This window comes from Crinia signifera, chromosome 7 (assembly GCF_055691185.1).
Source record: "Crinia signifera chromosome 7, ASM5569118v1, whole genome shotgun sequence".
Lineage (NCBI taxonomy): Eukaryota > Metazoa > Chordata > Amphibia > Anura > Myobatrachidae > Crinia > Crinia signifera.
Genome location: NC_139223.1, coordinates 65,551,529 through 65,579,203, shown reverse-complemented (window position 1 = coordinate 65,579,203; position 27,675 = coordinate 65,551,529). Strand labels below are relative to the sequence as shown.

At 44.2% G+C, this 27,675-nt stretch overlaps 1 protein-coding gene and 1 long non-coding RNA gene across 2 annotated transcripts in view; one reads left to right on the top strand and one right to left on the bottom strand.

Moving 5' to 3' along the window:
- Window positions 1-1,194: 1,194 nt before the first annotated feature.
- On the bottom strand, window positions 1,195-6,382 carry LOC146020281 (uncharacterized). The gene is made up of 3 exons (XR_014450763.1): window positions 6,050-6,382; window positions 2,207-2,372; window positions 1,195-1,418 (listed from the first exon to the last, which is right to left on the bottom strand). It is a non-coding gene; the product is annotated as an uncharacterized LOC146020281 (long non-coding RNA).
- The window catches only part of CCP110 (centriolar coiled-coil protein 110), a 36,449-nt gene continuing 14,812 nt past the window's right edge, over window positions 6,039-27,675 (top strand). The window contains exons 1-4 of the mRNA XM_083153266.1: window positions 6,039-6,224; window positions 10,443-10,595; window positions 19,646-19,774; window positions 22,492-24,073. Of these exons, the coding sequence (XP_083009392.1) occupies window positions 10,458-10,595; window positions 19,646-19,774; window positions 22,492-24,073 (1,849 nt within the window). The 5' untranslated portion in view covers window positions 6,039-6,224; window positions 10,443-10,457. The remainder of the gene's footprint in view (window positions 6,225-10,442; window positions 10,596-19,645; window positions 19,775-22,491; window positions 24,074-27,675) is intronic.

Below are 27,675 nucleotides of genomic sequence, written 5' to 3'. Positions count from 1 at the left end.
CCTCTCTGACAGAGGGTAATGTGCATCTCAGGATGATTTATACATCATGACTACTGTGGCCAGTCCCGGGATCACAGAATTTGGCACCAAAATGGGCGGGATTTCGGTATTAGACTGTGCATGCGCAGCACCATTCAGAGTAAACAGAAACACAAATGTAGACTGAAGTAATAAACACTAATATAAAACATACATCCCAACTGTCCCGATTACAGCAGGACAATCATACCTTACCCCCATCTGGGAGAGAACTGTTGCCAGCCAGGATTGATTTCTTATATTCAATGTAACCCGCTCCCTGCTTTGGCCACAGTGTCTTTTTTTGAATATTCATGAATACATTTCAATATTATTCTCTGTAGAAAAACAGCACTGTAAAATAGAATTGACCTAACACTAATCATATACACACTACACTCTGAAAATGTGTCATTCAGATTACTCTGCACACAGAATTTAAATGTTTGTTGTGGCCACACCTCTGTAATTGGTCTCACCTGGCATTTTTTTGTCATTCCTTATAGTTATAGTCATTGCATACTTTTAAAGTGCCAAGATTCCACCGTGACAAATCATGAAAGTGTGTAGTGTTACTAGCTATCCAGCCATAGGTGCCGATTCTGTGGGTGCTCAAGCGCCCGAGCACCCACGGAAATTGATGAGCACCCACGAGCCCGAGTCCCGCTGCTGGGCCGCCATATTAACTTGCTAATTTGTGGCTGCAGCACCCACATCTCCGGACCCGCCACCTGGAAAACAGTATGCCGGGAAAAGTGTATTCTGTGCGCGGAGTACCTGCACTGTAGGGGCATTTATGTACCTGCACTGTGGGGGCATTTATGTACCTGAACTGTGGGGGCAATTATGTATGTGGAACTCTGTTGCCGTAATTTGGATATTGGAGACAACTGTGCTCCATAATAATATATTGATATTATTTTGTGGCCACTCCCCTTCCCCATGAAGCTACTCCTATATATTTTTTGGCTTGAGCACCCACCAGCAAAAAGGGCCAGATGCACTAAGCTTCAAAAGTGATAAAATGGAGAGGGATCAACAGCCATTTGTTAATACATATGTGCTAGCATCGCTGTGGAAGCATGGCGAGGGGCAGCAATGGATTTTAATACATCCCGTCCCTAGTCTTTTACGTCAACATTTCAAGGCCATCTGTCCTTTTTATCAGGACAGACTTCAGTGTTAAATAAGTGCTGGTGCAAGTGAGAAATCAGTACATTTGTCAATGTCTTACCTTAAGTAGCGGAGACTGTCTGTGTGTGTGTTGCTCCCAGCGTCTGTGAGCAGCGCTTCCAGGGAGTGTCCAGGCCCTTGTGCCAATGATGTAGGGATCCCCTTCTGCCTCCTGCTGAGTCACCGCCCCTCTGCCGCCCGGGATAATTAAAAAGTGATAAGACCAACTGTAAAAACAAGTTGATTAATACAAAGTGACTACATAAAAAATCACATAGCAAAATAGCAGTCTCTGCAATTATATGGATAAGGATTATAGGATAATTATTAGGTAAGACATTGACAAATGTACAAATGTAATTTCTCACTTGCACCAGAACTTATTGAACACTAAAGTCTGTCCTGATGAAAAGGCCAGATGGCCTTGAAACGTTGATGTAAGAAACTATGGGGTAGATGTATGAAGCAGTGATAAGGGAGGAGAAGTGATAAAGTGTCTGGTACTTTATCACTGGCCAATCAGCTCCCCACTGTTAATTTACAGGCTGGGTCTAATAAGGGAGAGTAAGAAGCTGATTGGCCAGTGATAAAGTACCAGGCACTTTAACACTTCTCCCTTATCCCTGCTTCATACATCTACCCCTATGTTTTTTTATATATTCCCATAGAACAAGAGAATAACCTGTGGCACCACCTGCCATTCAGCGACATTCTAGCTGTGCTCGGCCTTGGGTCCATACATAGTTCTTTGCATGATACCTATAACTATGTGAATTAGTTGTGACACATGGCTCAATATAGCAGTACTTTTCAAGAGGCTGCGGCCATACCGTAGTTTGACTTATTTTTACATCACACATACCCTAAGAGGGTCGCTGTGCAGTGGCTTAACTACCGAGGGTGCAGGGGGTGCAGCTGCTATAAGGCCCGGGCTGTCTGTAGGGCCCGCTGCACCCAATTGCTCTTCTATGACAATGGAGAAGAGGACAGTGGTGGCACCCACGGCAGCGTTTACCCAAATGGTGGAGATCCAAGATGTGCGTCCTACTGTGCCGCCCTCTCCTAGACGCGGAGATGTGTGTCCTGCGCCGCCGTCTTCCCCTCCAGACAGCGGAGGCTCTCTCTGACACTCCCGGCCAGTGCACTGATTGGGTGGCTGCCGGAGAGCTCTGTCTCCTCTCCTGCTGCATTGAAAGAGAGGAACAGACAGTGACAAGACAGAAGACGGATGCGGCGTGCTGCAGCCTATAGGGGATACAAGGACAAAAGGTGAGAAATGCCCTTAATGGTTGCATAATTCACTTCTTTAACCTCCTCCAGTCTGCTCATGCCCTCTCCTGTCCATTCTTGTCCCACGTCCACCCATGCCCTCCACACGCGTTGCCTGTCTGTCCTTGCTCGCTCTCTCGCTCCTCCATCTCTCTGACACCCTCTCTCATGCTCCTCTATTTCTTTGAAGCCCTTTCTTTTTCTCTGACCCTCTTTTTGCTCTTATTTTCCTCTCTTTCCCCGACACCCCCTGTCCTTCACCCCCCCCCCCCCCCAAGAGGCATTTTAGTGATGGGGGGGCCCTTTCATAACTTTGCTATGGGGCCAGCAACAATCTAGTTACGCCTCTGTCGCTGTGGACTGGCGTTCTGTTTAGCATCTTTGATCTGTTTATCCTGGGTCCTTATATGAATAGGGCTTATCATATGTCTGATTCGTTATACATTGACAACTACAGTATATGCAGTGCTACCTTTCATGTATGTTGTTACTATCACTGTGTCTGCACAACTGTATCTTCTCTTCCCTACTCCTTCTATGGAGAGCTCAGGCACTCACTACCTCTTCCTCCTCATTATCAACTGCCTACTCCCCCTAGCATCACCCACTTTCTCCTGCAGTCACTATTCCCTGGTGTCATCCATTGCCTCTCACTGTCACCCTTTCAAGCACTGCCTCTCTGTCTCCTACTAGCTCTTTGTCACCCTCTGCCTCTCCCCTTGGTTACTATATACTCATCACCCTCTTTCTCCTGTCACCCACTGCCTCTGCAAAGTATCACCCTCTTCCGGTCATGCGAATACGGCATTTCCTTTGAGGCCATGAGCCTTGTTGTCAGGTCGTGCCCTTATTGTGAGGCTGTGTCCAATTTTCAGAGAGCTTGCACAACTTGGGTGTGCACAATATACCCACCCCTTCCCTTTTTAAAAAAAATAATTTATTTATTAAAATGAAAAGAATGAGCATTACAGAATACGCTGGACAACAAATAAAAAAAAAATTGGGATCCTAAAAATTACATATGTTTATTAATAGAATTTAGGGTCCTGAAACGAAAATGACAATGAAATTGAAAGATTTGATGTCGTTTTATCGTTTTCCAAAACAAATCGCTTAATATACATACACAACATCAACAATAATACAAATCATTGCTTTTAATGCCGCTTTCATTTTGCAAGTCGCTTGTACACTATTTCCGGGGCATCTTTGATAAGTATCTCTTCTCTATCTCAGAAATATCCTGGTGAAAATGTTCACCATGTTCATCACTAACGAGGACGCAGTTAGCTGGGAAAAAATCTAAGTGAGAATGAAGAAAATGCATCTTGAAAGACATAGTGTACCCAAGTGTCTGATATGAGGAAATCATATTTTCAACCAGTTCAATGTAGTTTGCTGCCTTCTTATTTCCCAAAAAGTTTTGCGCTACCAGATGAAAATCGTTCCAAGCAGTCTTCTCATCACCTGTTAAGATACTATCAATATCTTTGTCCTTGAAGAGATTTCATATTTTTGGTCCTACAAAGATGCCCTCCTTGAGCCTTGGGAACTTTTGCCACAGTATTGATCTATGATTTAGTTCCTCGCTAAGGATCTTCAAAACTTTAACTAATAAACAATTTTAAACATCATAGTTGTGTTCAGCGCATTGAAATCAGTAAGAATTGGATGTGTTTAAGTAGGATCCTTTTTGGCTGTTGCCTAGTGATATCAAAAGAAAACATTTACAGGTACATTTGATATAGAGAAATGGGTGACATAGATCACTCACATAAAATACAATCCAACTAAAATAAAACAAGCAATAGCATATACAAAGCAGCAGAGTATTAGAAGGGAGGAGATCCCTTTTCTAGAGTAGCCATATTATACCAAGTAGACAAGCGAACAATTTTTCTTATATTTTCACGTTCTGAGAGGGATTAGTGTATAGGGCAGCCAAATATCAAAGAACTTGTGTGCACGCGTTTCCACATCTAAAGTACTGTACATTCCACCCAGTCCATCTGGAACAAATATATCAATCTAGATAGCATAAATAAAATACGGTCAGAGTGTATCCATTGCAACAAGATGGTCTTTTTTGCCACCGCAACTGTTCTATCCAAGAGTAAGCAAACACCCATCACTGGTTTGGGGGTGTTGGATGTAGAATAATGATTCCAAAAGGCCCATGACATGGAGATCGAAAATGAAATATGGAGCACACTGGTGATATGTTTGAATCTCATCTCAAAACAATTGTACAGTAGTGCATGATTTTCGGGGTATAGTACACCCTATGTATAATTTTGAATTGCATTTCTGCAAAAGAAGTAGAAACTAATTGTTTATTAAGGTAATCTGAGAGTCGTATTATATCTAGAGTGGTGAGGTCTGGGATGGTGTCGCGCCATTTACACAATCCAGTCAGGTTCACAGCTAAGTCGATTTTAGTTCTTACGTAATCATCAAGTATTGAGGTGGATAAGGGTTTGCCTTTATGGGTGATGATAAAAATCATCAGTGTGTTTTTATGTTCAGTATTCAGAAAGTCACATAACAGTCCCAAAATATAACTTCTAGCCTAAAAATATGTAAACAAAGTTACAGTCACAGTAGAGAATAACTATTTTAATCTGGTCAGGAGAAGCACTGTATTAGAGCTTTCATCCAAAAACTGATAGACCAAGTGAAGACCATGGAGGTGCTCTAACCAGAATACCCTGTCATCATTTCCGCCTTGGAAATCACGGTTATAAATCAACGGTGAGAATAAGAAAGGCGTAGTAGGTAGACATAACTTTTTACGCGTGGTACGCAAACCCATATAGGGACCAAACAAAAGAGGACTGTCCCTAATCTCCGGCAGAAGTGAGGGCAAAGGCTCATGTACTAAAGCAACTGGCGAGAGGTTTGTAAGAAACCCCTGATCTAACTTATATATTACAACATTTTCGGCACCACCTATCCAGTCTAGAGCGTACCTCAGATTAGATGCCATAGCATAATCACCTCTTCCCCCCTGAAGTGCACCGCAACCCCTCGCATTGCTCGCTATGCTTCGGGCACAATATTTTATTCTCCCACCATGCCCTAGTGGATGATAGGGCATGATATACCACCTGTCGGCACATGTCGGCTCAAAAAACCCCATGTCGACCTAATGACCTGTCAAACTAGACCCATGTCGACCTTATGACCGTATCCCCACTGGGGGAGGGGGGTGGCATTTGCTATGGGGCCCATGAAGAACTAGTTGCACCCCTGGGGGTCTATCTATCCTTAGTAAATAAACTTTATACTGTACATAAATCATTACATTCAGTGGAGGAGTGTGTTCCTTTATCTAAGGCTGTGTCAGTAGCCATGGGTAATCTGAGGTGCTGCCCTGGTGTGGTGTCCTGAGGACCGAGTTTGAGAACCTGTGACCTAAGCCAATGACTACATGTATGAACTATGAGGTGCTAAAAAGCCATCCTAATCCCCTTGCCGCAGTGCTCTGTGGGCGGTTTAGAAGAAAAGCTACTGCCCGGTACATAGTGCACAGTGAGTGCAACACAAGACAGGAAGCCGCTTCCGGGTGTGGGCGGGCCCCAGTGCTGACCCTCTCGCAGCCTCCTGTTACTCCTCCCAATGGGGCGGCTGCCGCAACGGCCGTTGCCAGGCGAAGCCACTGTGCCGCCAGGGAGCTCCTATATGGCGGGGAGGACGGAGAGGGACTGAGTTGCCGCCCGGCACAGTAACGGCGCGGAGATGCCTGTGTGAGAGCTGCGGGTGAGGTAGGTTCCCGGGCTGGTGCCAGCTGTAACGCTCCGGGAAGCTCACGGATGAATGTCGCTTCCCGTCTTGCTTGGTGTCGGCGACATTTGCAGCTGGTGGGGATGGCATCGCCTCCTGTGTCTGCGGCCTCTCTGCCCCCATGTTCCCGCACGTCCTGTTCCGGTCATTCCTTAGGTTCGAGACTGGCTGGGCCCTCTGTTCAATTTAGGAGCGTTAGATTGTAAGCTCTTGGGAACAAGACTCCCTTCCTGATGCGCTGTATTGCTAATCACTGACAGCTACTGGTACCTGTCAATGTGCTATTATGATCTGTCGTGCTGTGCTGCGCTCAGGACATTTGTGCTGTGTACATCACTGCCCTGCTATGTGCTGTGCTTTGCTTAGGGCATTATGTGCTGTGTACATCACTGCCCTGCTGTGGGCATCACTGCTCTGCTATGTGCTGCTGGTGCGCTGTGCTCAGGGCATTATGTGCTGTGTACATCACTGACCTGCTATGTGCTGTAGGCATCACTGCCCTGCTGTGCTCAGGGCATTATGTGCTGTGTACATCACTGCTATGTGCTTTGTACATCACTGCTATGTGCTGTGTACATCACCGACGTGCTATGTGCTGTGTACATCACCGACCTGCTATGTGCTGTGTACATCACCGACCTGCTATGTGCTGCTGGTACACTGTGCTCAGGGCATTATGTGCTGTGTACATCACTGCCATGCTCTGTACATCACTGACCTGTTATGCGCTGTGCTGCTGGTGCTTTGCTTAGGGCATTATGTGCTGTGGGCATCACTGACCTGCTATGTGCTGTGTACATCACTGCCCTGCTAATGCTTTGCTTAGGGCATTATGTGCTGGGTACATCACTGCCCTGCTGTGGGCTGTGTGCATCACTGCCCTGCTGTGGGCTGTGTGCATCACTGCCCTGCTGTGGGCTGTGTGCATCACTGCCCTGCTCTGGTGCTTTGCTTAGGGCATTATGTGCTGGGTACATCACTGGCCTGCTATGTGCTGTGTACATCACTGGCCTGCTATGTGCTGTGCTGCTGGTGCTTTGCTTAGGGCATTATGTGCTGTGTACATCACTGCCCTGCTGTGGGCATCACTGCCCTGCTATGTGCTGCTGGTGCGCTGTGCTCAGGGCATTATGTGCTGTGTACATCACTGACCTGCTATGTGCTGTAGGCATCACTGCCCTGCAGTGCTGCTGTGTTCTGTGTTCATGTGTCCGTTGACCATGGTCCCACAGATCAGTTGCCAGTGTCTAACCAGCGTTACTGCTGCTCTAGGGTTGGACCCAGCTTCCTACCCCATTTACACAGCACTGTGACCCAGGTCTGCGCCGTTTACACTGAACCTGGGTCAGCACTGCTTTTCCCTATGGATGACATTAAAAATTTCCATTTTAGGACTGATAAACTGCCATCCAACCTTCCCTCAATGATTTAACATAAAAATTAAAAGACATGACAAGTTAGCATTGAAGAATGTTGGTTTGTTTATTTTGTAAAATATTTTTCAAAAAGTTTAATTCAGTGCTCAAGCACACATAGCCGTATAAAAGTACAGCAACACCTATGTGCTCTCCACAGCCCCTTCCCCTGCAGCAGCAGACCGAATCTCCCATGTGCCCCCCCCCCCCAAAAAAAAATAACATAAACGATACTGCATCCAATTATGATTTCTGTGTGCACTGCCTGTATCCTTCCTGCTGTATTTTGCCACTGCAGCGCACTGTGGAAAGGCTTCCAACACTTCTGGTATCCTTTCAGCACTACCTGGATGTCCCAACCTGGGTTGGGACCATTTATACCGCCCACGACCCAGGTTCAACCCTGGTCAGGACCTGGGTAGGAGACCAGTGTTACTGGACCTGGGTTGGCCCCTTTTACACCAAAGCTGACCTGGGTCCAACCTGGGTTTAAGGGTGGTTGACCATACCATGGGCAATGTAAACCCCGGCGTCCAGATATCCTAAAGGATCAGGGTGCTGGATGGCTTATCGACAGGCGGGATTCCGATGATCAGTAGACATTGGGATCCCAACTGATGGGCGTTTCTCCCTATACCAACCCCCGCGCACCTCCCCCAACCCCCTCCCCCATAGAGGGAAAATAGAACCTGTGGCGAGCGCAGCAAGCCACTGAGCCCGCAAGGTGCTTTGTTGCGTTAACCCACTGTCGGGGTACCGGCAGTCGGGATTCCGATGTTGGACTACTGACCATCAGAATCCTGACTGTCTGAGCACTATACCGCACACAGATAACCAGTGGTCAGAATACCAACGCTGGCATCCCAAAGGAGGGAATTCTCAGTATCCTGATGCTAGTCTTATGGTCAGAATGCTGGCGTCCGTATTCTGGCTGCTGGCATCCCATCCACTGGGGGGTGTGGTATGCTATTCCGACAGTCAGGATCCTGACAGTCATTAGCCCGACGTCAGGATCCCGACTGGCCGGACTCAGACAGCGTGGCCAGCGCAACAAAGCCCCTCCCAGGAGGGAGAATAGCCAACGGTCATCGGAACCTGGCCGTCGGTGTTAATGACTGTTGGGACCCCGTCCGGAACCCCCACTGGGAAGTTAACCACATCCCCTGTATGGTGATCCCCAACCATAACAGTGTTGTGTTGTTTAACACTGGTGATCCAATAGTAGTAATGTGTTTGATACGTGTTGATATATTTGTGTGTTGTTTTTTTTATTAAGGATCTACATACGCTCTGGAATACACACTTAGTTGGGCTTAATCTACTTGTGCTTTGGGCATTTGGGCATTCCTGATCTTGTACATTGTTTAGTCCAAGTTATCTACTACAGCGATAAACTGTTAAGTGTTTTGAACACTATTTTTAGAGCACATCGTTAGTGACCCTTTATTAGTGTCATTACCTAGTACAATTTAGACTCCCCTGTTATTATTTTGCCATTGTGATGGATGGTTTTGTGTCTATCTTCTGAGCGTTCGGCTCTAGGGTATTTGTATTCTGTTGTCAATGGGGACAATTGGTTTGTAAGCTACAAGTGTAAATACCCACTTCTAACCAAATAAAGTAAAAAAAAAAAAAAGACCATATATTATGTCTAACTTGGGAACCTAGCCTAAAGCTCACAACATGGGGTACGCCAATCTTTTACCATTCTATTATGAGTTTATGACTAGCCCGTATTCTGATCTTTTACCAGAATCCAAGATCGAGATGGGAAAAAGTTAGCATGAGGGGTTTTTTTTTGTGCGTCCATGAGATCCCCAATTGTTATACTATGTCCCCTTGTATTCGGGGAAGTTGTCTCGCTCTGCTACAGCTGCACTCGCACACTTTGGGGCAGTACGGATGGTGTAATGGTTAGCATTACTGCTTCACAGCGCTGAGGTCATGGGTTTGATTCCTACCATGGCTCTAACTGTGCAGAGTTTCTATATTCTCCCCGTGCTTGCGTGGGTTTCCTCCGGGTACTCCGGTTTCCTCCCACATTCCAAAATTATGCTGGTAGGTTAATTGGCTCCTAACAAAATCCTAGAATGTCTGTGTGTGTACATGTGGTAGGAAATATAGACTGTAAGCTCCACTGGGGCAGGGACTGATGTGAATGTTCAAATATACTCAGTAAAGCGCTGCGTAATCTGTATGCGCTATATAAGAAACTGGTAATAAATAAATACATTTACTGTTCTTAGTTTCTAATTGAGAAATTAAAAAAAATATATATTCAATGAAATAAATTGTGTTATATTCCATTCATAGGTACAGTTATGTTATGAGGAGCTGGGTTCCCCAGGGTACAGTGGCGCACAGTTTGGGGATCGCTACTTTTATCCCTGACTCTGTAACACATGTAAAGATGGAGCGGCTCTCTTTAGATCGGCTCCTGGCGATTCTATCCCTTCGCCCGCCAGAATGGGGCACGAGACGCTCGCGCACCTCTCACGTAAGCCCCTGCAGCCGTCTCCCGCCGCTGCCCTTGTCTCCCCCACTCGCTGCGCGCTCCCTGCCTGTCTCCCTGAAGCGGAGATGGGCAGGTAAGCACCCGGTCCCCACTGCCTTGCTGATGGGACGCGTGAGCTGCTCGAGCGTCCCCGTCCATGCCCTCCGCCAGCGCTATTGATATGTCCTACTGGCGGGCGGTCTGATTCTGGCTCTATCTGTAACTGAAGTTGTCATAAAATAATTAGGATTTACATTACTATTAAATGGTAACGGCAAGTACTTTATCAGTCTTTTTTCAGAACCATGGAACCATATGAGGAGTTTTGCAAGACACAATTTGCCAGATTGCAAGGCCAGGCGATTCATAGCGACCCTGCTTCAGCAGATCCGCAAAGAGTATCTGTCATTCAGTTTCATGGTGTGGCAGTCCTTTCTCCATTGGTAAGTGTCTTTGCTTTATATACTCTCTTACTGCCCATTATATATGTATTTTTGTCATGAAATGTCTTTTAGTACCTTCTAGGATTTTATACACTGGCATGCAGGACCCTGCTCCATCTGTATGACCTCTTTGGAACTATGAAATCACTTTGTGTGACACGAAGTTGTATTTTTTAGTTCTGTCGCAAAGGGGGATAGAATCTGCACTAGGGGTCTGATTCAGCAGTCGTTCGCTGCTTAGCGAGCCCTGAAACGCAGAACGTCAGAATGGTTTCTTTCCCCTTTGGAAATAAAAGTCAGTCTAAACGGACTTTTATTTCCTTCAGTGTCCGCCGAAGAGGCGTTGACGTCATGTGATGGCAGGCATTTGCCCACCCACGTTCCCAGGGGAAAAGCCAGTGTTTTCATGGGGACGGCCACAAAATGATGGGCGTTCCCCCGGTCTAGCCCAGTGTCTGTCTCTGCCTACCCCCTCTGGAGCGAACGACTCGGTGAGTGTGCTACTTCCAGGGTCTGCATATTACTTATTTGCAAAAATACGCGCATACGCAGACCCATTACCATCGGAACTGAGCCGAATTCACCCCAATCCGATCACTACTGAATTAGGCTCTAGCCTAGAGCCTTCTCCCAAGGGTGTGGATCATTGGGTCATTCATAATTATGTAGACAACCATATGGTTGCAAGGTCAAAAAGTTGATAGGGTCAGTAGGTTGACATGTAAAAGTAGACGCCTGACAAGATCAACCAGTACGAAAGGTCACAAGTGGTTATTGTGTGCGAATTACCATCTTAAACCACGTGACCCTGGGTACCATGTCCTCTCCCATGGCTCGCTTCATTCGCTATGCTTTAGGCCTTGTAAAATAAAATGTGTAGTGTCGCCCACTAGCGAAATCTACACAATGAATCCAAGAGTCTTTGTTACAATAAATGTATCATAGGGTCCAAGAGTCTTTGATCTAAAAAAACTCAAACCGAAAAGGACAATACTGCCTTAAATAAATGGCATGATTTTATTTCATATATTGCACTCGCATATGGCGTTTTTAATGCGCATATCAAACAGACTTATTTTTCCTTTCCTTATTCTTGGTACTGACTCTGGATTCCTAAAAGGAATTGACTTTCAGGCTGGCCAGCATCGCTTTATCGATCCTTTGTCGCTGTAATGATGCTCTCCAAATGGTACTGCCAGGAAGGTTTATTTCGAGTCTTCTAGTTCAACTAGACTGAGATCAAGCAGTTACTATCTGCAGCTATTAGGAGGCAATGTGAAGACTCGGTACAACGACAGTATTGGAGATTCCTGCTGCGGTCTCTCAGTCATACATGTCGGAGGTACTTAATATTTGTGGCTGACCTCTGAAAAAAAATTTTTTTCCAGGGTATTATTCGCAAATATTAAATCAGGGGTAGCCAACTCCAGTCCTCGAGAGCTACCAACAGTTAATGTTTTCCCAGGTCTCCTCACAGAATCACCAGTGAAGTAATTAGCTCCACCTGTGGGTCTTTTAGAATGTGTCAGTCAGTAATGAGTGCACCGGTGTACCTGCGAGGTGAGCTGGAAAACGTGAACTGTTGGTAGCTCTCGAGGACTGGGGTTGGCACCCCTGTATTAAATGATAAATGGACCCATCGGTCTCTTACAAGATAAAGACCTTCACAAGGCTACTGAGCACCATGAAGTATTTGGGTGGGATCTGAATTTGGAGGTGTTTCAGACAAATACAGAATTTTGAGCCGGGTATTCCTCATTATAACCTTCAGGACATTTGTAGACAGGGACAAATATTTAATTCTGGTTTAATCCTACTGCGCATAAGTTGGTCTGAAACATTTATTCTGCCTTGTTATGTCTAGTATGTTTAATGATTTTATATAGAATCTACTATGTCTAATATATACTATGTCTAATATATATACTATGTATATAGAAAGAAGACTTTCCTGAAAAAGGATGTTCACAAATCATGATGGCTTTTTTTTCCTATTTATTTTTTATTCATTTTTAAAATACACCTCATTGTCTTTTCTACAGACCTCTACAAGTCTGACACACAAGCGTTTGTCCTTTTGCAAGTTGGCAGTCCTTCATAAGCCTAGAATAGTGATAATGCTTCCCATAGGTTTCTCATGGTCCTACTCTGTTTCTTATTTGCCCCTCCTCACATTCTTCTTCACCTACTGTGATTTCTTCTGCACATGCTTTACAAATGTTACCTATGGGATACATGCGGATACTTTCCCTTCCCCTCAGCCTAACACTGTCCCCTCACTAGTGCCTAATCCCAACCAACCCCTCCCATTACTGAACAGGATGTCGGCTGTTGGAATGCTGGCTTCAGCATCCTGACCCTTCTGAATGCAGTCGGGATGCCGATGTCGGCACACTGAGCACCAGCATCCTGATCGCCAGGATGCTGACTGCATTCCCTACTTATTAGTCTGTTCTTTTCTGCACTGGTTTTCTAATGCCACCATGTGCTCTTCTGTATTGTCATATATTTGCTACAGTTATTCTGTTTTGCTTGTGTACGTATTCTTCTACTCTTTTCCTGAAAACTTAAAAAAAAAAGATTTGTGATCCCGCTAGGATGAGGGCAGGGCGCCAGCATCACTAATGATGGTGGGATGGCCTAGCTGGTGTCACTATTGTGGGCAGGATGGCTGCGCCGCTGTCACTGATTGGGGCACACCCTAGCCGCCGACATCACTGATGGGGTGTGCCCGGCACCTTTGGAGTCCCCCAAGCTCCCTGCTTAATGTGTACGGCGTATATTTGCACAGCAGCAGTGACTGCACGGGCAGTAAGCATTTTGCCCTTAAAAAGCGTGAACAGTAAAATATAGAATAGTGCTAAAAATAGTGTCAGCACTGGGCAATTTATTCTATTAACATATATATATAGAAATGTGCAATGCAATCCTGAGTAACATCAATGTGTATAATCATTACTTGTATTTCATTGTTCACACGTCTATTTGACATGTATGAGTTATGGTTGTATGCTCTATAAATAAATCACCCACTCTTTTCTGAATTGCTCACATAATTGTATTTACACGCCTGTGTTAGCATTTATTTCTGTTGTCATTTTAAATCTGATGATTGGCAGCTATCACAAGCAATGGTAGTAGATCTTCCCCTATCATACACATGGGGCGATTTAAGCCCCATTTCTAAGCAATCTATTGAGAACATGGGCTGTGACTGACTGCTCAGCACACATCACTGGTGCAGCGCTGTGTGCCGAGCTATCGGTGCTGTGCGATCTGAGTGATTCAGTGTTGCTCAAATCTCTCCGTGTAGAAGGGGTGTTACGCTGACTGGGAACATATTGGGTTAAATTTACTAAAATGTTAGTTCTTCTAAAGATGGGGTGCTGCCATGGGCAACCAGTTAGATTCTATCTTCTAGAAGGTGGTAAATAAATTGTGGCATCTGGTTGCTATGGGCAACTTCTCATTTTAGATAGAACTTCCATCTTCGAAACAGGCAAAATGGGGTAAATTTACTGAGTTGAGAATAGAGCAAAAAGAGAGAGCAAGTTACTGCACCTGGACAAGCCAAGTTACTGCACCAAGTACAAGGGCAGCAAATATACTTATATTTTATTTTTCTGTTAAAGGTAAATACTGGCCGCTTTTGCATGTAGCCCATAAATGTTAGATACAGTATCTTTGTTTTTACACTACAATTTGGGTTTGGACACACCCCACCCAAATCTAACTCTCTCTGCACATGTTACATCTGCCCCACCTGCAGTGCAGCATGGTTTTGCCAAGGTGCCTCAGAATCGGGCCCATTATCATTCTATATCTCATCTCTGAATATATTTTTTTTGTGAGCAATTCTGCTGCATTTTGTTTACCAACTATAATGAACATGAAATAAAAATAAGCTAAAAAATAGTAATTTAGCTGTAGAAATCCTTTTCACGGTTCATTTCTGCAACATAGATCCTGTGGCAAAATAGGCTTCTAAATCTAAAAAGCCATTTGTTTTATTCCACATACAACTGGATTATACGTAGTCTTTGTGTAATTATTCGGTACTCTTTACCTAGCACGGCGCCCATCGTGGTCATCGCGGGCATTGAATGCACTAAAAAATCGGGTGCGACGCGATGCCCGCGATTTCCCATAGGGAACAATGTTAAATTTCTCAATTGACCTGATTTTTCCATAGGAAACAATGTTAAATGGCCCACAGAGGCCAAATACCCACCCTGAAGTGTGAAATGGCCCCCACAATTGTTAACGCCACCCCACAATCAACGTGAACCCGAAGCGTGGCGAGCGGCGGCGGTACGCGTCCTACGACCTTTTCATACCCCCACTATCCACGTCGGCGTGGAGTTGAGAATAGAATAGTGTGGCGAGCGCAGCGAGCCACCGAGCCCGAAGCGTGGCGAGGGGACACGGATACCTGTGAAGCCCGCGAAGGGACGGATTTACCTGTGAAGGTATCCGCGTCCCCTCGCGGGGCTCGCTGCGCTCGCCGCGCTTCGGGCTTGGTGACTCGCTACGCTCGCCACACTATTCTATTCTCAACTCCACGCCGACATGGATAGTGGGGGTATGAAAAGGTCATAGGACGCGTACCGCCAACCCTCGCGGGCTCGCTGCGCTCGCCACGCTTCGGGTTGACGTTGATCGTGGGGTGGCGTTGCCAATTGTGGGGGCCATTTCACACTTCAGGGTGGCTATTTGGCCTCTGTGGGCCATTTAACATTGTTTCCTATGGAAAAATCGTGTCAATTGAGGCATTGAACAGTAAAATCGGGTCAATTGAGAAATTTAACATTGTTCCCTATGGGAAATCGCGGGCATCGCGTCGGTCGCGTCGCACCCGATTTTTAGTGCATTCAATGGCCGCGATGCCCGCGATTTTTTTACCTGTGATGCCCACGATCAAAATCGTGGGCGCCGTGCTAGGTAAAGAGTACCATTCTTGTTAGGGTATACGGTCCCTGTGTAGACAGTGACTAGGTGGACACCTGAAAATGGTCGGGATCTCCATGGTGCAAGATTTTTAAATATTAACTCCCAATTGAATCTCCTAAAAAAAAAAAAAAAAACCTTTGGCACAAATTGAAATGTTTTTCTATTTTGGCACACTGAGGCGCACAAGTGCTCTTGGCCAGATGACTAGAGGAAGTGAGGTTTGTATGACTTTTTATTTTTATTTTATTCTGTGTGAAATCGTTCCTATGTATATTATGCCCTAAGTAACACAGACTGTTGTAATGTTTATGGAATATATAGTTCTGACCAGCAGACTACACAGCAGTGAGCTTCTTATGCTGCCAGGCAGTCCTTAGTGCACCATAGTGTGATTGGGTGAGTTGAAGTCTGCAGATCAACAATCGCTACAGTAGGTCACCATCTGCTTTCAAGGAGGGAAGAAATAAATCACTAGACCTGAGAATGGATTGGAGTGTGAGGCACCACTGAAACTAATTAAAACGTTTAATACACTGGGGAACGAAAAGCATGTTTAGAGCTAATCGGTGTAAACAAGTCACAAGCTGTATGTCCCATCTTACCTTTGTTTACCGCTTAGTAAATGCAGCTCTGCTTGCTCTTTCATAAAACCATTTGGATACAAGAGGCCATACACATGGATGGGATGATTCCCTCATTAATTCATATTATGCATTTGGGTTAATTGAATCGTATACACGATACGATGGTTCAGCGCATTTTCCAATATATAGTATTGTGTGCATCCACCTTAGGTTGTCTTTGTTGTCTGGAGCAGAGAGACTCCCTCCTTGGGCCACTGATACAGTCCAGCAAGCGCCTGGATTGTCAACTTGTTTTTCTTGATTCAATGAAGTGTCCATGTCACTTGCCCATACATGTACAGTGTTTTTCTACCTGTACAACACAACTCAATTACTACTATTGGGTAATTTGAGCTATTTTGGCATCGGTCATATAACGTTTAGTGTAGTCTGTCATTATGCAAAAAGGTGTTCCAACAAACTAATTGCAATCTAGCTGTCCTGTTCCCGAAGCACTGTTTTTTCACACTCAACTATATAGCTTACTGTATCGTACATAGGGCCTGATTCAGAGTTGATCGCTGAGCAGTAAGTTTGCAGATCGAATGACCGTGCATGTGCACTATACATATTGCGCGAGCGGAGACAGTGACAAAAAAATGCATATGGATCATAAACGCAATGTGTCCGGAACATGACAGACCGGAAGCTGGCATTTGGTGGTGGTAACCAGCAGTTTTCAGGGAGTGTTTGAAAAAGCAGGCGTGCCCAGGCGTTTTTAAGGGAGGGTGTGTGACATTAGCATCGGCCTCAACCAGTCGGTCTCAGTCAAGGAGTTGGGGAAGGGTCAGACTTACTCACATTTTGCACAGACTGGAAAAATCATTCAATGGTTTTAGAATTGTGTATGGATTGCGAGCGTAGAGAATTGTGTATGGATTGCGTGCGTAGAGAATTGTGTATGGATTGCGAGCGTATAGCTAATAGCGATTCTCTCGCAAATTTACACAGATTTTTCTTTGTCTGGGCGACGGCTAACTTCTCGCTGTCCTCTGCAACTTATCAGGTCTTAATCAGGCTCATAATTGTTCAGGAGATCTCTGGAATATACCATCACTGAAAATTAGGTTCCTGATTTCTTATAATGGCAGAGAAATGTCAGAAATTGGTGTAGTCCAGACTACTTGTAGAAATATTAGCATGTAATTTGCTGGGTAGTATCTAAAAAACCTCACTTATACCCCTTTTAAAAACCCGGCTTTTTCCCTTGTGGGCCCGCGTCAGCGGCGGTGTAAAAGGGGTTAACCCTTGTCCCTTTACACGTGACTTCTACCCAGGTCCTAATCAGGGTAGAACACGGGCAGGACCAGGGTAGAAAAAAGTGTTAACGGGTACGCCGGGTCATCCGACCCAGCTCCCATTTACAGCAATGGGGAAGTCCTGGATCCGACCTGGCTTGGAATCGTGTTCCTAGTACCGGGTAGGATCCAGGATTTGGGTGTAAAAGGGGTATTTGTAAGTGCTATTGAACACATACTGTATTACCAGGCAGGTTGACCATAATGACCTCTTATTGCAAAAGTCTATTAGCTCCAAAAACACAGCTTGTATCTGTTTTTTTAAGAAAAAAGAAAAAGGTCTAAGACGTTTACAATAGCAGATCACTTTCCTCTCAGCACTCTTGTTTTCTGATCTGTTATATAGCTGTCATATGAGACAGGTGTAAGTCACACAAGGTTGGATAATTATCCCTTTTGCTTTTTTAAACGAGCATGTTTTTAACTACCTGATACGTTCCAGCATTGTAATCCCTGGCAATAGCAAACAAACTGTCAAACACTGTTGTGTAAGAACCAGTAAGCGAGCCCCGCTTCCCTGTTGTCTGACACTAGTAGACTTCGCTGCTGGCTGGGGCTGGTACAGAGTTCTCCTGGCAGCTGAGTTTTGGCCTTTTATTTTAGTTATTTTTGTGTTCACTGCAAATATTTCAATTATAATGCAAGGAACAGATCTCCCAGATGATTCTCTGCTTTGGTCTTCTGAAAGGCAAGTGACCAGGGCAGACTAGGAGAGGGGTGCATCATGTAATGTTTTATACCGTTTCTTTTATATTTTAGACCACTCATCCCAGTTTTTTTATGATATCAGATATGTTTGTTTATTTTGTGTAGGATTTAAAATGTCTTGAACCTTCCATTCATTTTCTTTAGTGTAAATCTGATCTTTAAAGAAGAAGAAGGATTGGTTACCGCAACAGTGGTCGCACAAAACAAATTCTGTGTGTGTAATGTGTACAAAATTTACGATTGTATATTTGGTAATAATCTGCGTGTAAAAAAATGTCAATTTATGCACTGTTCCAATTTAATTCTCTCCTTTTATAGTGGGACACTGTTTTCTGGTGTGGCACTGTGAAGTCTGACTTTTGTATCGGCGCTACTATATACCATAGGATTTACAGATGTGTCCTCATATTGTACATGGGATACGGTCACTAGGTCAACACGCATTAGGTCGACATGGCGAAGGTTGACAGTCAAAAAGTTAACATGGGGCTTTTCCCGTTTTCTTTTCTTTTTTTTTTTGGAACGACATGTGCTGATGGGCTGTATTTCATGCACTACCATCCACTAGGGCGTGGTGGGAGAATAAAAGTGTGGCTTTTCAGTGTGCATGTTGACTGGACATTCGGAACAAAAACCCCATAGTGACCTTTTGACTGTCGACCTTCCCCATGTTTACCTAATCCATGTTGACTTTGTCATGTTGACCTAATGCTTGTCGAGCTAGTTGCTGTCTATCCAATTAACCATACCTCTGTACATCTAGCCTCAATATGCCATGCGCCGCAGGATGCCTGGCGTGAGTGAGCCAACACTTCACGGACAGCTCTGCCACAGTTGCACACAGAATATAGGCATGCTGCATATCATTTTAATCTGCATTTTAATTGTTTGCTTGTGCACCTTACTTAAATAGCGATGCGAATAAGACTCCTGTGACTCCTTGTGACTAGAAGAGCGGTATAACGTGACAGCAGCAAGAATGTAAGAAGACACATCTGTAGCATCTCCTCTGCCATAACAAATGTTGGGGGCTTCTCTAATACCCCTTTCCCATCGCACTTTTAAAACGGTATATTGCCATTTTTTTTCCATTTTAAAACGTTTAAGGCTGCAATGTGAAAGTGCCAGAGTTGATTTACCGGTTAAAGTTAACCGGTATTTCAACACGGTTAAAAAGCAGAGTCCTACATGTTTTAAAGCCGTTTTTTTTGGCAGTTTGAACAGCTCTATTTCAATGGCTTGAAACGTGTCCCTTGGGGGTTAAACGGGTTGAATGTTTGAATGGTATTAAATGATTTTTAAAACGGTTTTCACCTGCAATATGAAAGGTCTCAAGGCTCAGACCCGTTTTAAAGTCCCATTTAAGAATACCGTGTCATTACCCATTTCTGCAATGTGAAAGCAGTATAAAGCTTCTATTTTGGTCACAAGCCCAAATCATTAGTTCAAATATTTTCATTTTTTGTTGTAGCTCACTGTGGAAAAGAGACAAGAAATGCAGCAATATCGTCAGAAAGCCATTGAGTTTAATGACAAGCGACAGAACAACAAGAAGAGGTCCTTACTGAACCGCGTACAGGAGATTCTGGATACTGTTCAGGTAACAGTCCTATTATCCATTATGTTCCATTACGGGCAATAAGTAGTAAGAGAATTGACTTTTATACCATGACCACAGCGGAAGAACCATATGAGGTAGTGGGAGGCCTGCTCCACACAACAAAAACTGTGGGTTGTCTTGCATTGGATTCTGATTGGTTAGCACACTGTACTGTCCCTACACTAAGTGAACATTCCACCTGGACAGCTAATCGTGCAGAGAGCCTGACCGCTTTCCCAGACTGAATAACTACAGATTAACAGCAACGTATTGAGCGTGTTCTAAATTCCATCCTAGCTGTGCTTATTACCTTGCCAAGGCGACGTCGTCCACTGCACCAACATCTCCATAGAGAATAATCATCACTAGGTGTGCTTTCAGCTGCGGGAGACGGAATTACCAGAGGTCCTTCACCTTTTAATCTGTTGTGCTGGGTCCTCTGATAGCACAACAAGGATATATAGCCCTGAGACGCATTACTATATACTATATGTAAACACTGTGCTTAAAAATAAAGGTATGTAACTTACTCTGATATCGGCCACGTTTTAAGAATAGCTTTGTCCTTTTATCAAGGCCTGGTAAAAAGGCAAATATATTGCTGAGATTTTAAGATGTGCTTAATCCCTGTAAACACAAGTGTTGGAGTGCCATGCATCTTTATACTATATACTAATGACTTTGCTGTATCTTAAATTGATGTACCTGTTGAGCGGAGGGACCAGCTATCTAATCTGTTGCCTGCTGTGATTAGCTAATATTGCAAATGGAAAGCCTTCCAGCATTTTATTACCTCGGTTTTTTATTCTTTTTTCCCCAAGTGTGTGATCATCTGCCTCAGATGATCAGTGGGGGTCACTGCCCTATGCAGAATTCTTAAATTGGATTTAATTATAGCTAGTAAGCCCGCTCTAAGCAAATGCTTCGAAAGCTAGACTGCTACCTTGTGATTGTCTCTGTGCATGTGTGAGAGAGAAAGAGATGTAGTTTCACTCGCTGACAACAGATGGCAGTGTTTCAGAGACACACAAACTGACACTAGACTTATATAATGATATATAGGTGTATAATCACCAACCAGATCCATCTGTACTGCGGTCCTCATGAGGGGAACTGCTTCTGTACAAATATGTACTCGGACAGTGTTAAGGAATGGTCCAGTAAAGCTTGCAATGATCAATACAGCATACAGTGATCACTAGTTAAGCAGTGTTCACCTTTGTCATATGTACTATCAAACAGCATAATATCATTAAAGAGTCTTTTATGAATTGCCAGTAATTCTGCTGGTATTTAGTGTATGCCCTGTTTTAATTATTTATCGTATCACATAAGTAAACATTTTGTTGATAACAAGTGTTTTTTTTCTATTATTGATTGATTACTGCGTCAGGCAGGTAAATCTGCCAATACCTCAATTACACCAGCCGCCAGGCGTCATGCCAGGGATCATACGTACTTCATATGTGTCTGCACCTGGCTTGTCAGCAAAGACTGCGTACAAATCTGATGCCTATCCAAACTGTCTCCTGAGATCAATTATATTTCTCCTCATCTAATATTATCACATCTAAGTGTGGTTATTAATGTTTTATTCCACATTGATCAGAGTGTTTGTGTTTATAGAGCAATCTGTATACAGATCTAATTACATCTTTTAATACACAATAAAAATATAGTCCGTAAGTATTTATAGCTCTCTAATGTTCACTCTTCACCGTAGGACAAGTGTTAGATCTTTATGCAGTGTACTAAAACACTACTGAGTTGTATAGAAGTACCTGCTACACACATATTGTTACTAATCACAACCTCTATTCCTGCTGATCTCAAGCCAAAATATTCCCTTTGATCTGTTTAAGAATATTTCCTGATGCCAACATTTTACCAATCTTCCGCCATAGAGTAGATACGTGATATGCTTAATCACACCTATTGTTTAGAGGGAGGGAGTATAAACCACGGAGAACCACACAACTGTCAGCAGTGTGTAAACAACCCCATTGTTTTCTACAGAAATGTGTCTACTAGAAGAAAACGTACAACCAGGCAGTATTTTCACATTTCCTTTCTTGGAATCAATGCTGAGGCTTGTGTCCCGTCACTACTGAATAGCTGGTCAGTGGACCATAGCACAGTGAATAGACTGTAAGAGCTGAGTCCTCTGCTACAGTATATGCATCTGAATTGAGTGTGCTGATGATCACATGATCTTCATACTGATGAATCCCGTGTTTGACTCCTGTTTACTACGAATTACCTAGTAACCATCACATGGCTTGGACATAAAGACAACAAACACTTGGCTCTTTTTGTGCCCCCTGTGGCCAAATGATTGTTCACTTATTCACACTTGTCTGCCTCAACCCAGCCTACAACTGCTGACAAACTGGGTATAACTTGTATCTGTCTTTTTAACAATTGGTGTCTAATTAGTAATGTGTTTTAATTGTACTGGTTTATGGGTACAGTACATATCATTGGTTGTCTGTCACATAGAAGAATATGTGGTTGCAGTGGCGTTTCACAATCTTATATTTGTTCTGTTTTATTATTTTTAATGATCTATATTAGACATAGGATTAGCTATTGGTACAGATCTGTTGCCACAGTAGAAGTATTATATACTACTGTATGTCTGTACAGTGCAGCTTTACATCTTGGGTTTTTCCAGTGCAATAATGTAATTTCTTATTTAATTTTTTTTTCTTATGCAGGTTAAAACCGCTCCCAGTGGTGTGTCTACAGACAGTGCAGCGAATGATCAGAACTCTGGTTTTAAGAGCATGAATGGATTTGCAATTCTCCCAAATGCAATGACCTTTCCCGTGTGTCCTTCTCAGAACGGATCGGCGAGGTTTGAAAAGTCAGTGGAAGACCTGATCTTTAACTCCAAGGAACGGACACCCCTAGACATCAGTTCTACAAAGGAATGTAATCATCCTGTGCCTTTAACTCAAAGCAAGAGCCCACTCTCGACCAATGCAAAACTCTCATCCATAGACAGTACAGAAAGTTCTGCTCAGGAAACCTCCCAATGCGATTTACCACCTACAAGCAAGGATGCCCCAGATCCGTATGTATTGAGCCTTCAGAACCTCCTGAAGAAGTCCCGCGAGTACATTGAAAGGGAGCAAAGCAGGCGTAGCGTGAAAGTCTACTCGAAAGGACTTTCTACTGAAGGCCACTCTGACAAGGAAAATGATACTATTAAAATAAGTGACTCTTTAAAAGAAAAGGCCAGGCTGGCAAACCGAAGCAGAAGCTGCAGCCCACTCATGGCTGACAAGCCGGCTCTCAACAAAACCAACACCTTGCTACAAACTGCCTCAAGCCAAGGGCAGAGCCTGACAAGTGCTCAGTCCACCTTCTCAAAAGTGGATATTCCATATAGACCAGGAACCTCTTCAGGTGTTGACCCAGAGTCTGATGAAGAACTGAGAAATGCATTCATGCTGGAGTATGAAAGCAGCATCATAAAAAGCCTTACTGGCTCTTATGCCAAATTGCCCAGCCCAGAGCAGAGTTTAAGTCCGAAAATGCACAGACGACGCCCCAGAACTTTATCAGCTGGAAACATTGTTATAAACCATCCAGTTAATGCTTCTGATTTAAGCCCAAAAGATAAAGGTAAAGGGATGGACTTGAAGCCTCCTGAGACTAATCAAGAAACTTCGGTGTCTGAGTTCGTGCCAACGACTGACGGGCGCGTTGCAGCCATTTCTTCCAACAAAGGCCCTTTGGTCCATGAAGATACTGGACTAGTTTCTAATTTTAATAAACCATTAATAAGTAACCCTGTTGGCTCCATGTTGGACAATAGAATGGTCGGTACTGGAAACGTAACTGGTGGGCCTCAAACTGGGATTGTCAGAGGAACACACAGCACAGATCCTGACTCCACAAACATGAATGACACAGAACTGACAAGCAAGCATGGCCACCCTGCAGTCACTGTACAAAGTGTACAGACGCCATGCATTCCATCGGAGGTGGCAAAGCGTAACTCACCAGCAGAACTTAATAAATCCTATGATGTAGAAACCCCATCTCCTATTTTAATGCAAAGCCAAAGTACAAATCAGGCCACAGACACACCTAGTATGTCATTGAAGGATCAGTTTTTAGATAGCCTTGACCTTCAGGTTAAGCGCAGACTTGAACTGGATATAGATAGTACACAAAGAGAAGCCCCCCTCGCAGCAGCTGAAGAAGACAAGAGGTGGCTTCATGAAAGAAATGGTCGCCGCGGGTCCCTTCACACGCACAAAAGTGAGGCGTTACAGAATAGTGCGATAGGTAGGAAAGCAGAATTGTCTGTTACATGGCCTCTTACAATCTCTCCTAAATTATGTATAGAAGGCCTGAATGTAAGTTTTTACGCTTTCCTTTCTTTTTGTAACAGTTTTTGTGTGTGTTTTTTTTTTTTTTTTGCTTTTTAAGTTGTACCAGTTATTTTAAACGTGAGTGTATTTGCATCTCGTCCTTGGGCAGTGTAATAAATCTCTATTACTGCACTACCTATCTGCGCTGGATAATGGTCAATGTGGTGATAAAGATCGGTGCACAGTGGAATAATCAACAGTGTTAGTGTTGACTGCACTATGCTAGTACTTTTAACACTGTTCTTATGTCAGCAAATTTCAAATATCGTTTTAATAAATTAGGTATGGGGTGCTGCAGATGGTAACATGATTGACAATGTGGTTCTCTATGCCAGTAATGTTTAGTTTGTGGATGTGCCAGCTGTGGGAGTAGCACGCAGCAGGGTGTGGATGTGCCAACGGAGGGAGTGACTCGCAACAGGGTGTGGATGTGCCAGCGTCGGGGATAGCGTGCAGCAGGGTGTGCATGTGCCAGTGGTGGGAGTGGCATGTAGCAGGGTGTGGATGTGCCAGTGGTGGGAGCGACGCATAGCAGGGTGTGGATGTGCTAGGGGTGGGAGCGGCATGTAGCAGGGTGTGCATGTGCCAGTGGTGGGAGTGGCACATAGCAGGGTGTGGATGTGCCAGTGGTGGGAGTGGCACATAGCAGGGTGTGGATGTGCCAGTGGTGGGAGTGGCATGTAGCAGGGTGTGCATGTGCCAGTGGTGGGAGTGGCATGTAGCAGGGTGTGCATGTGCCAGTGGTGGGAGTGGCACATAGCAGGGTGTGGATGTGCCAGTGGTGGGAGTGGCACATAGCAGGGTGTGGATGTGCCAGTGGTGGGAGTGGCATGTAGCAGGGTGTGCATGTGCCAGTGGTGGGAGTGGCATGTAGCAGGGTGTGCATGTGCCAGTGGTGGGAGTGGCACATAGCAGGGTGTGGATGTGCCAGTGGTGGGAGTGGCATGTAGCAGGGTGTGCATGTTCCAGCGGTGGGAGCGGCGCATAGCAGGGTGTGTATGTGCCAGCGGTGGGAGTGGCACGCAGCAGTGTGTGGGAGGGGTGCTCAGCAGGGTGTAGTAGTCTGAGGAGACCCTAGTTGCTGTTGACTGTGGGGTGACTGGCTATTAATGTATGAAGGCAGCAGTGCTGGTCTAATGTGTGTACAGGAGCTGGGTATGCTGTGCAGGTCCTTGGGGATGTCAGATATTGTGTGTAATAGCTGTACTCTGTACTGTTAGTGTTCTCTGCGCATGAACTAAGAATTGTCTGTCACCTGAGAAATTTACTAAGATGGGAGTTCTATTTCACATGAGATGTTGCTATGGGCAACCAATTGGATACTACCTATAATCTTTTAGAAGGTGCTAAACAAATAAGAAATAGATTCTGATTGGTTGCCCATAGCAACATCCCATGGGAAATAGAACTCCCATCTTTGTAAATTCCCCCCTAGAATTTGGAGGAGTGTCTGCAGACCTTCTCTGCTTGCTTGTTGGCTCACTTATATAGTCCTTTACGTGTTGACTGGTATACTCTGCCCTGTACTGAGAAACCTGATCAATGGCAATAGGCTGCCAGCGGGTGGATATTGTCTACGTGGCCCACTGGAGAATAATTGAGTGAAGCGCTGTCTTACTTTATCTAAATATTGATGAATTATTTGTGACGTTGGCATGTCAAATGTAATACCATCTGGAGATTTTGGTTATAGCTATATGATCATTTTTATTCCCACTTTGATAACATAATCCTTATTGGGTAAGGACACATTATTATTATTATTATTATTATTATTATAATATATAGCGTGGTTTGCATCATCGAAATCAATGCACTATACACAATGAGCAATACAGCAATAGAAAAACCACACAGAAATACTAGAGAGAACAAGGAGTATATGCAGGCAGGGTTGGTGCAGGCATTGTGGGTAATAATTTCCATGGACATATCCCCACTCACAGGCACCAGGCTAGGCAGCCATCTTGGGAACACTACATAGGACTAGGATCACTGTGGCTTGAAGGGGTGACACTTCTGTGTATGCTGCCTTCCCTGTAGCTGGACTGTTAGTCACGGAGTATACTGTTATATGGGACACTGGAAAAGTGTGTTTTCTGCATGTGTCAAAACATCACTAAACTACTATTGTGACATTTTAAAGTTTAGCGGTTCACTGTTACACCGGGTACCTGCTGACATGTGAGTGTTGTGGTTTAACAACTACTTGCACTCCATTTGATGGAGGTCAAAAGCTGACTTGCATTGAAGGTAAAAAAAAAAAGGGCGTGCAACATATACCCCCCCCCCCCTGCTATTGCCTCTAATAGTACAAACAAAAATGACTGCAGTCTATGTGCTAAAAGATAAAGTACCAACTTTTTTTTTCAAACACAGATTGTAACATGGCTATTATGAGCTGGTTAGTACTTTATCTCTCTCCATTGCTTAGTATATAGACCCCTTTGTATTCTTGGGTGTCCCTCATTTGCAAGCTGTGTACTGGTATTAGAACTGCCTTGTACCACCAGCTGGGATGAGGCCTTAAGCTGGCTTGTCGCTGAAGCTGTTCAGTAAATCTCACCTTCATTACTGGCCTATAGACAGCACATGCGCCAAACACACCTTCAGGATTGTGTCCTGGTGGAAATTGCTACAGATCAAACAGCTGAAACTAAAATGATCTGTTCCTCTCCCTGTGTGTGCGGACCCCCCTTTTCCTCCCCACCACCCAAATCATCCAGTCATAATATTTCTAAAAAACAAGTCTCATAAACTGTCACAGGGTTTCCTCTACTATATAAAGACTCCTCCCTTGCAACACAGCAGCCTGCTGCAGAGAGATTAGAAAGCCGGTTTACCTCACACCTTTATTTCTATATTCATATAGTGACTACATACTGATATGGCAGTAACTTGGAGAATCGCCCTGATTGAATACTATTCCATACTATCTGTTTATATCTGAGTGCTGCCACCTCATTAATATTACTTTGTTTTGTCTAAATGGATGTGGCAGGACACAACTCTGATGTATGTGTGCATACACACTACTATTGTATCATCCTGCATGAGGAAGAACCTTGCATAAGCTGAGAATCAGCTGTTTAATGGGATGATGGGTGCTCTGACATACAACCTAGGCACCTGATTGTTTCCTGGTGGAGGGCAGTTGATTACTCACTCTTCTTTTAGTAACTGGTAAGGGACAGCCCAGGATTTGAGGCTGGGATGGTGCAGGAAGGAGAGGTTACTTATGACTGAGGATAGGCGATTTTATGAGGAATATATGGAATATTGATTGAGGGATTATAAAGAGGAGAATCAATAGGGGTATAGTGGTATGGAGGAATGGATGCATCGCCAATGAGCATGCCAGGAACTAGGAGGGTCACTTAAAGAACGTGCTTTATAATGGGGAACATTGAGATGTCTACCTCAGTGTTCCCCAGTATAAAGTCCATAACAGGCCACACAGTTCAGTAAAATGTATCTACAATTGCTTGCTGTTAATATGAGTGATTGCTGTACAGA